General features: G+C 42.8%; 1 protein-coding gene across 2 annotated transcripts in view; it reads left to right on the forward strand.

Annotated features, from left to right (window-relative positions):
* The window catches only part of TGFBR3 (transforming growth factor beta receptor 3), a 109,660-nt gene extending 103,292 nt beyond the window's left edge, over window positions 1-6,368 (forward strand). For both annotated transcript variants that reach the window (XM_033151611.1, XM_033151612.1), the window contains exons 14-16: window positions 7-48; window positions 2,442-2,549; window positions 5,771-6,368. In XM_033151611.1, the coding sequence (XP_033007502.1) occupies window positions 7-48; window positions 2,442-2,549; window positions 5,771-5,889 (269 nt within the window). In that variant the 3' untranslated portion in view covers window positions 5,890-6,368. The remainder of the gene's footprint in view (window positions 1-6; window positions 49-2,441; window positions 2,550-5,770) is intronic.
* The last annotated feature ends 4,406 nt before the right edge of the window (window positions 6,369-10,774 follow it).

A 10,774-nucleotide genomic window follows, 5' to 3' on the forward strand; every position in this document is an offset into this window, starting at 1 on the left:
AAACAGATAAACCTCCTTCTTACTCGAAACCTCCTGAAGGATTAGCACGTAAGTTAAACATGCCTCTCTCTTCTCCAGCAATACACCAGAGCGTTCTGGTGGTAAAATGTCGAACTGCTAATCAACTGAAATCTTTGCATTCATAAGGCGTTCATTTGCATTTTAAAGGACCTAGAATCAAATGTAATTACTTGCGTGCCTGTATTATCTATCACCGGAGAGGGATCCCACTGCTGTTTAGGCCTGAAACTATTCACAGCAGAGGCAGAGCAAGTAGTTTTTATGGAATATAGTACTTCTGCAGAAAGCCATTCTGGAGGGGTAGCAAGAGTGTTAGGTTTGGAAACGGAGGACTCGGGTTCAGATCTCCGTTCAACCATGAGCTTCACTTTGTGGCATTGGATCACACAGAGTTGTTCTGAAACTAAGGGCCTAACTACTTATTACAAGAATACAGAACTTCTTCCCTCCAGGGAAGTCACTCAGAGAGAGAGAGAGAGAGAAAGAATTTTTAAACAGAGAAGGAGCAGTGACTGTGGTGTTTTGGGGTGTTGTTTTTTGTTACTCCAAAGTGCCTTTTCCTGGAGAGAGATGAAAGGAGGGAGGGCTGGATATTGAGGTTCAGTTATGCATATGTAACATGTAGATGGGCCCTTACATGCCACCCTGGATTCCTTGGGAAATAAATGAGATATAAATGCAGGCAACAAGCAAATACAATCAAGAGTAGTGCAGAAAGGAACTTATATAACAGGATTCAGCAACTGGCCTGAATCCAGTTCTCCGAGACAAGGGCATGGAACCTTCCATCCACTTCCATCAACCACAGCCACCATGGGAAACAGTCAGGGATGATGGGAGTTGTAGTCCAACAACATCTGGAAGGCCACAGGTTCCCCATCCCTGCTCTGAGAGGTGCTGCTTTATGCTCAGGTGCGCGCGCACACACACATCAGTATAGATGTGGACGTTTGTGGCATTTGAGGGCACTGAATTGTCTGTCTGGCATCTTTGGTGGCACAGGAACTCGTACGTTAGAGTGGCCATTCAGGGAAGCCAGTTGCAAACGTAAAATATATAATAAGGCCTCTGGTTTCTTGATTAGCTCCAGATGTAGTAGTTAACGTATTTTGTCACTGAGCCCTTAGTTCCTAGAAATAATACATAATAAAACTGAGTCTTAAAAGAAATTAATAAGTATTGCATCATGTACATGTTTCTGTATGAAAGAAGTAAAAGATCAGGATGAGTGGAAGTTGCTGTCGTTTTCCAGCATGTGTTCAGAGCGATGCTTTCAGGGACCAGATGCACTCTCGTACAAACTGCCCTGCCTCTCCTGTAGGGAAAGCTCAATATTATGGCCTGGAATTGATTTCCATGATTAAAACATCTGCCAAAAGTGGGGGGGGGGACACAATTGTTTCTATTTATGCATTTGCTGACTTTCAAACTGGCACCGCCTCCCTGCTTAACAGCCTTTCTGCTCCCCCACCTAATAGACTGAAGATGCTGGGGAGCAAAATTGGCAGGGCACTAGTTTAATTATTTTTATTTTTAAATCCCTCCCTGTCCCAAAGGCACATACTTGAAGGATACGAGAATTTAAAAATAAGTCTGCTGACATTAGAAGATAAGTTATTTTAGTCCTACAAAACTGAAAACAAGTGGCAGCTAGCAGGAAATGTAGTGGGCCTAAAGCTTGAGCTGGCTTTAGGTGTCTCAGGGCCACATTTTCGGCCGCATCTAACTTCCACGCTTTGTTCCCATGGTTCATGCACCGTTGTCATGCTGCCAGGTGTGCTGAGTTCTGTAGGTTAGTCTTTCCTTCAAGTTGGCATTGGGTCCAGAAATATTGATGCACTCTTCAAGGGCAATACAGTGGCTCGTTTCAGCGGGCAGTTGTGGGTGGCAGACAAATCCTATCTGCTCTCAGAGTGGCCTACTAGCAGTTTCCCTTGGATTATTGTATTTGGTGCTATTTTTCTAGGGGGGGGGGAAGATGCCAGAACTCACCACGAACACCTCCCTTGTTCTCTTAGAATGGCCATGGCACCCACCTGAGAGGTGCCAGAACTGAGTTCCAGAGAGGAGTGGCCGAAAATAAGCCTTGAATATATTTATTTATAAAAATACTTGTATGCCACTATTCCGTTAAGAAAAAGAATCAGTGCTGTTTACCATACATAGGGAGAGGCCCAGAGGCAGGTGGCCATGAAAGGAGGCACAGGGTCTGTTTTTAGCAAGGGAAGGAGGAGGAGAATGAATTTGAGTTCCCAGTTCGTGGGTTCATGGGTTACTGCTGAGCACTGGTAATCAAAATGCATGGGGGATGCACACTCACACATTTTGTTTGAATGCACTCTCTCTAATTCTTTTTTATTAAAGCATTCTCAATAGAAGTACTTCTTGATTTACTTAATTTGTTTTCTCCATTTTCACAGCTGTCTTCCACGGCCTGGACACTTTGACAGTTGTGGGCATTGCCTTTGCAGCCTTTGTTATTGGTGCGCTGCTGACAGGAGCACTGTGGTTTATCTATTCTCACACAGGTGAGCATGAAAATTCTCTCTCACACACACAAACACACACAAACACGCAGATTGCATAATAACATAATATGTTGACTGTGGGTCACCTGCTAGTAGCAGCCAAATGGAAGAGTGTTGAGTCAGATTGGATCCTTAAAGTCTGGCATCTGCCAATCGTAAATAAACTGCCACAACAAATACCAGCCCAGCAGAGGATAAAAAAGCTGAGGAGCAGTGGCATAGCCTGGGTTGCCAGTGCCCAGGCCCACATGGAGGAGGGAAATGTATGGAGTACACATGCGCATTCAGCTGCCTAAGGCATCTATGTCACCCAGGAGATCACAGCCACAGAGATAAGAAAACAAGAGTCATTCTGTTGTCTGGAGAGGTCACTTCCTGGTTTATGTGGAGAGGCCATTTTCAACGGGGCCCGGTGATGGAAGTGTGTAGCTGTATTGAGGCAGCACCAAGTGCAGGAATTTTGCACCCCTAACAAATTTTGCACTCAGGCCAACCACACCCCCCCCCCCATGCTACACTACTGGTGGCCCGGAACTATGTTTTTGGTTTGGGCAAGGCTAAATAAGAATGAAACTATTTATGTTTGAACTGAATCTGTAAGAGGAATGGGTTTCTATTTGACTTTTCTGTGTTGTTTTTATTTTAAGTGTGAGCAGCAGGGAGGAAAGACTTGCAATTGGGTTTTATTTTAGTTGTGTGCCTTGCGTGATTTGTATATTTTGGATGTTTAACTGTTTTATAAAACTGTAATAAAAATCTAAGTTTAGCAGCGGGAAAGGGTATTAAATCAAAGCAGGTCACGTTGAGCCAAGCATGGCAAGGGAGGTCTTGCTTTGTACTCTGAAAACTAAGGATCTGTTTGAATGAACCAACGGTGACAGAGGGAGACTAAAACGTGTAGCAAACATTCATTGAGAAGCTATAATTTAAAACAAAGGGGAGTAAAATAATTATAACCATGCCCCAGGTGTCTACCAGTCTATCCAGTTCCTCCTCTTGAATAGCTTTTGTGGAGTGGCAAAATAAGTATTGTCAGAAAGCTGAAAAGAACTGGAAGCTAATAAACAGGGGCACCTGCAATTTTCCCCTAGGAGATTCTCTCAAATGCCATCCACCTTCAGAATTGGTTTAGGGCTGTTGTTACAGCAACCGCCAGCAGACCTATCAGTTCTCGATCCCTGTTTGCATGTTTGAAAATCCCAAGCTCCAAATGGCAACCGGGGAATGAGGCATGTGCCAAAGGAAAGAGAGGAGGGCAAAGCTGGCAGAGAATAGGGAAATAGGGACTGGCAAACCCACTCATTCAAATTTGACCCGTTTTTCCGGCCACATTTTCCATTTCCCACCAGTTGGTGGGCATCTCACTAGCCGGTGTAGATTTATGGCTGCTAGGCTCATTCCGTGTACTGCTCTGAATGGATGGAGGCCGAGGTGCTGCAGTTGGAGGCCGTGGCAAATGATGTTCGTTCCACAAGCAGAGAAAAACTGAGTTCTCTCTTTCCCCCACCCCTGGAAGAGGAGGAGGAGGAGGAGGATGGAGAAACGATTTAATCTCCAGCAGAGATCGGTGCCACCGAGACAAGGGGGCATAACCCCATACTTGAAAGGGGGAAATGCATCTGTGGAAAGCTGTCCGGAGATAGAGGAAAGGAAGAGGCGAAAGGGGGGGGGAGGGGGAAGAAAAAAACAAGACGATATATTTTTGGCATTCAGACTTTGACAGCTGTGCACGCCTTTTCCCCTGAAGACGAAAAGGTATTCGTTCTGCACAAAGTTAAAACAAAATGTATACAGATCATATCTGGTGCACTGTGGTTGCTGCGCAGCTCTGTGTAATAGTGGAATGGGTGACAGCAAAGCTGTAATAGGACCCAGCAGCTGGGAATACAGGCCAGTTTTGCAGTTTGCAGAGCACTTTCCTGGCAGAGGCTTGCAGGGGCCCTATTAAGGGAATGGAAGCAACTGTATTTTCTGTGTTTAATATGGAAATAGGGTGGCTTCCCCACCCCCAGCCGGCACTCAATGTTCCTGATTTTTAGTGCAGGGAAGCTCAGCCCCCACCTCCAGCTTCCCTAAACATGTCTTTTTGCTTACAGAGATGGCTTTTGCAATGAAAGGGGAAGGACCTACAGTTAGATAAAGTACATAGAGGATAAAGTGACCCATTCAAGTGAGGAACTTGAGAAAAATCCCAATATGTGGCATGAACCCAGTTATTGCTTAGAGGGTTTTCTGCTAAAAGGTACAGCAGTACACTATGCTGCAAAAAGCATCAGACTAAATTCTGATCTGCATTGCAGGAAATGTATGTGCTTTTATGGATTCACACCAATAAAACTAACATATTTAAATAGGTGTTTTTGGCATATCCACCTTCCACAAGATCATTCCTAATCTAGTCCCTCAAATAAGTGTCTCCAGCCGGACCCCTGAGATTCTGCCCTATTTCTACTCCTTGCTATCCCATCCCTTCCAGAGGCCTCTTGTGGAAATAAGTCACAGTTTTTCATTTTGCTCAATATGGGGGAAAGGGTCACTGTGATACAGGTGAAACTTGAAAAATTAGTATATCGTGGAAAAGTCCATTTATGTAAGCAATTGTTTTCATTAGCTACTGGAGTTTAATATATGAGATAGACTCATGACATGCAAAGCGAGATACGTCAAGCCTTTGTTTGTTATAATTGTGATGATTATGGCTTACAGCTGATGAAAACCCCAAAGTTGAAATTGTTAATTTGGGGTTCTCATCAGCTGTACTCCATAATCATCACAATTATAACAAATAAAGGCTTGACATATCTCGCTTTGCATGTCATGAGTCTATCTCATATATTAGTTTCACCTTTTAAGTTGAATTACTGAAAGGAATGAACTTTTCCACGATATTCTAATTTTTTGAGTTTCACCTGTATAGTGCAGCAAACAGAACCTTGAAAAGTCTGTACCAGTGAGACTTGAGTTTGCATTGTTGAGCTTTGGGGCATTCCTATATTCTTAACACAGGGCTGTTGCGAGGACAAATGGATGCTGTCTTTGAGCTCCTTAAAACAATAGCAGGTTATGAATGATATGCAGATATATAAATTAGAATCACAGAATTGTAGAATTGGAAAGAACCTCGAGGGTCATCCAGCCCAACAGTGATGACAAGAAGATTGTGGAGATGTTCCTAGTAATACCAAACTCTTTCTCCCTCCCCTCCTGTTTGTTTCCTCCAGGAGAACCGGCAGCAAGACAGCAGGTCCCCACATCCTCGCCGGCCTCGGAAAACAGCAGCGCAGCCCATAGTATCGGCAGCACACAAAGCACCCCCTGTTCCAGCAGCAGCGCAGCCTAACCCAGGGGGCGTGATGCAAGCCCTCGGAACCACGTAGGGGAGCAGAGGTTCGAAAGGAGCTGCTAGTTGCCGTTCGCTTCGAAAGGATTGGTTTGGATTCTTTGGCAGAACGAGGAAGGATTTTCTCCGTGGTCCTCGAACTTCTTGCAGCATGCTCTAGGCTCACACACGACAAAGCTACTATTTACAAACAGCTGTGGATTGTGCAGAAAACATCCTCAGGCTCTCGACGTGAGACACTAGCCGGTTCCCCCGCCATAAACGCTGCGTTTTCTTTACAGAATCATAAGTGCTAGGTTCCCCAAACGTCCAGGAGACACGAGGTGTGTCCGTAAAGGGATTTCAGTCTCATAAGCTGGGGGGAAAGGTTTTGTTCTCCGTCTCGTTTGATCCAGGGATTCCACCTCACCAGAACGAGAAAGCTTCCAGCGCAGAGGATTACCCGTTGCCATTATCGCAATATATACATCTTCATTGTTTCTGTGGTTTTTTAGCTTAACTCAAGTGCTGTGTTTGGCCCACCGTTATTTTGTCTGCCACATCAGGGATTTGCCTTTGCCAACCTTTAGCAAACAGAAACCAAAGTAATGTTTCCATACATAACATGGGGTGTGGGACATGTGTTGATTTGATATTTCTGATGACTTCCATATACGTCTGTTTAACCACCCCCAAGCCAGTGTGGTGTAGTGGTTAAGAGCGGCAGACTCATAATCTGGGGAACCGGGTTCGTGTCTCCGCTCCTCCACATGCAGCTGCTGGGTGACCTTGGGCTAGTCACACTTCTCTGAAGTCTCTCAGCCCCACTCGCCTCACAGAGTGTTTGTTGTGGGGGAGGAAGGGAAAGGAGAATGTTAGCCGCTTTGAGACTCCTTCGGGTAGTGAAAAGCGGGATATCAAATCCAAACTCTTCTTCTTCTTCTTGTAAGCATAATGCAACACTTAGTGCCATTTCAGTTTCTTAATTTATTTTTTTATTAATTGGAGCTACCAACCTTTGCACAGGACTTAGCCCAAAAGTCTTTTGCAGTACAATGTCTGCCACCTGCTACGAGTAGGCCAGCAATTTGCATACAATTTGCATGCAAAGCCACATGGCGCCAATGCGCACGTGCAGCTCCTGCACGTACAAACAGCTTCCCTTTTCACTGCATCGTTAGGCTCTGCTTCCTACAAGCATTTCCATTGTGTGTGCAGAACCTTCCCTGAAATTATGGTGAATGAGGGGTACCTGTATATGCCCCAAGTGCTGTGCCCCTACTGAAAAAGCCATGGGGCTGTAACTTGGGGTTATTGCAAGTAATATTAAAACCACATGTGAATGGTGAGCACTCGTGTGCTCCACGGTGGGGTTGGTTATGGACCAGTTTTGAACCTTTGGCCCCTGAATATACTTCTGCAAATGTGGTCATTGCCAAAACTGAGGAAAATATAGAAAATATAGTCCTATTTGTTGAAGGACTAAGCCTTTTGGTTTTTTGATTCACAGTGATCTAGAAGCACATTTTTAGACGCCAACGAGTGCAAGCGTTTCTAGTTGTGACCTGGAGACAACTACGGCTCTGTGTTTTGGGAGTGGTCCACAAAATATACATAGCTATCGTTGTCTTTTTTGCTGCATATAATCTACAATTAGCTCACTGTTATCGAAAATTCTTAGGTCAGAACTTCATTCTTTGCTGCTTCTTAAGTTTTTGAAAATTTTGCGGTGGTTTTTTTTTTTTTTAAGCATCGAGAGGAGAAAACTATCGAGCTAATTGTTCTGTATGACTCACCATGAATAGGAATGGAAGGGTTCCTTAAAAGCCCCTTTATGGTTGGTATCCGGTTGCTAGTTAGTCATCGCAACATTGCAATTGGATATCTCCCAAAGTAGCATTGCAAAAAAAAGAGCAAGCCGGTACTAATTTTCATAATATTTTTTATAACTCTCGCCTCCCACTAGCCTTAAAGTACCTCTCAAATGAAAACCGAAGGTTGCAATTTGAAACTGGAGGAATATTGAGTTGTCATTTTGTGAGCTGAAACAGTCTCCTGAATCCTCCTCCTTGAAAACAAAATAAGAGATATTCTCCCTTTGCAAACAGTTCATATAACCAGTTACAGGTGGGTAGCCGTGTTGGTCTGCCATAGTCAAAACAAAATCGAAAATTCTTTCTAGTAGCACCTTAGAGACCAACTGAGTTTGTTCCTGGTATGAGCTTTCGTGTGCATGCACACTTCTTCAGGTATCTGAAGAAGTGTGCATGCACACGAAAGCTCATACCAGGAACAAACTCAGTTGGTCTCTAAGGTGCTACTAGAAAGAATTTTCGATTTAGTTCATATAACCTTCAATGGGAATGGCTTTTTTGTTTTGTTTGGCCTTGCTGTAGCAGGAGGCACAGCAGGGCTTTGCTGAATAAGGTCAGATCTCTCCCCTCGCTTCCGGGGCCCATCCGAGAGGTGGCGGGACTCCATTGTGGCACGTTCCAGCTGGGGGGGAAAGCCCTGCCTAGATATAACACAGGGCCAGTTCCTCTGTTGCCCTTAACCCGAACCACCCTTTTAGCCTATTGGGTTTTACACTGGCAAAGTTAACAAAACTTCACAGGGGCTGGTGAACCGACAGATAAAAAGGCTCTCGGCCTATTCGGAATATATCAAGAATAAAATAAAATTGAACTTACATAATTCCCATTCTCAAAAGTGTTTGCGGGGTTGGATTAGTGGGAGGTATCTGGATAAGCAATATGCTACCTGTGTATTTAAACAGAGTGCGCTTTGCCTAACCTTCAGCTGAATGTATTAGATAATCATATTCTATGTATGAAAACCTTTAAAATGTCTTCAAAGAAGACTAGAGTCTTTTAAGTCCATCATAGCTATATTTTACTACATTAAATGTGGGCATAAATATAAATATATATTTAAATATAAGTGGCTTTATATAAGATGTTTAATTTCAGTTACTGTGAATTCTACGGTTTTATACACTCTTTCTCCTCCCTCTTCTAACCCTTCTCCCCATCCCACCCCCCAGATTTTTTTAAAAACCAGAGATATTATTGGAAGTATTATAAACTTGGTTGTTGGAATGAAAGGTTACATTTTTGTGTAAAATAATTAAATGTATATTTTCAAGAGAAAGAGATGCTGCATTATCAATATTTCTATCAAAATTGACTCTGAAAAGCTAGATCTGTATTTACAGACATACAAAACCAAAACAGGCAATATTTACAAGCAGACAAATGACATTTTTCTAGGCTTATGTTCAAGATCATAATTAATTCATTGACCGCGATACACTTAATTGTGAAAGCTTCAGAATGCTCACTTTATTATATACTGATTTTTATTATACTTACTTAAATGGAAAGTTATGGAGCTAATGGAAAATTCCTGTTGGTTAATTGACAGTAGAGCAAATGCCAGATGCAAATGGTGTCCCTAAAAAAAACATTTATGCTGTCCACGCAGTTATTTGTTAATTTGCTTTGATCCAGAGATATGCGTGCGCTAGGATGCATAAGCACATCTCTGGTTCCCATGGGCTGCTCCATTAGACTGGAGGAGCAAAAGGCATGTGCGCATTTCATGTGTGGATTGGATCCGTTCCCGAAAATTAATAGGAAGTTCTTGTGAATGAGAGAATTCCATACCTGCATTGCAGCTCTGTGCTCATCACTGGTAAAAGGTGTAAACCACAAAGCCATTTGGTTCAAAGTATTGCTGTTGTTTTCCAGGGTGAGCTATCAAGTCCTTATATTAGCAATAGTGGAGGGCTGAGTAATGCTTTTTTATAAACCAGCCATGTACTAAGAAAGGGAATTTATGAACAGATACCTTTGCCATAAAAGAGAACAATGGTTTCTTCCAATGCCATTGAAGTCTGTTTTTATGCTACAAATGTAAGCTCTATGTTTTGAAGTTCCTTACTATTTCTTGCAAGCTTCTTTTCATGTTTGATGTTGTGTGCTATTTCACTTCATGTTGTATAGTAGTGTTTTTGAGAACTTTGCATCGTCTCACTGACAAAGTGTCAAACTGTGCAAGTGGCCAGCCTGCACCTCAGTGTGTTCAGTGTGTCCGAAAGGAAGTTTCTTCCATTTTGAGTTTCACATTTCAGAATGATTTTGGAAGTTCAAGCATATCATAACTTCTGGGTCACCTCTAACTACAGGGTTTAGAATTCAAAGTAATTATGAAGTTAGTGAGGCAGGACTTTCCTTTGCAGAAGCCACACTGGTTCTTCTTTGACAAAGCTTGTTCTTCAATATATCCAACAAACTTAATATCACCTTCCTGGTTTCTCTCTCCCTGTTTCCTTTTTTAAAATTGCTCTTGCATCAGCTACCTTCCGGTTTTGAAGGCTGATGTTAATAGGCTGCATATTTTTGTTGAGAGTTTGGACATTTCACATTTGAATTCTTTAAAAGGCTATCAGGTGAATGCCTGGGCAACTTGTTAATTTGGAATTTGCTTTCAGCTATTGTTACCACCATCTGCCATTACTCTTCAGGCACCCTCGATAAAAAGCAAGGCATGTCCCTCACAACACTTTCCCGACCGACACCGATAGAAAGAATTTATCCTGTTTTTCGTCTCCTCCTCCTTTCATACCCTATAACATACATGGCTCATTTCCTGTTTCAGATACATTAACAGATCAAGATATTGGTTTTTTTTAATGCTATAGCAATTAGCTCCTCATAATCCTCGTTTGCTTGCCTTTGCACAATGCTTGCCAGTGTGAGGTAGGTCCCATCACATAACTTAAACTACTAAAATTGGGAAGGCAGGATTAAGGTTTCAGGATAAATGACTTCTCACTTGTTTCCCCGCCCAGAAACTGCGTACACACCAGATTACTTTGCTTGTTTTGTCCTTACAGTATCTAATC

The sequence above is a fragment of the Lacerta agilis genome, chromosome 6 (assembly GCF_009819535.1).
Source record: "Lacerta agilis isolate rLacAgi1 chromosome 6, rLacAgi1.pri, whole genome shotgun sequence".
NCBI classification, from domain to species: Eukaryota; Metazoa; Chordata; class Lepidosauria; order Squamata; family Lacertidae; genus Lacerta; species Lacerta agilis.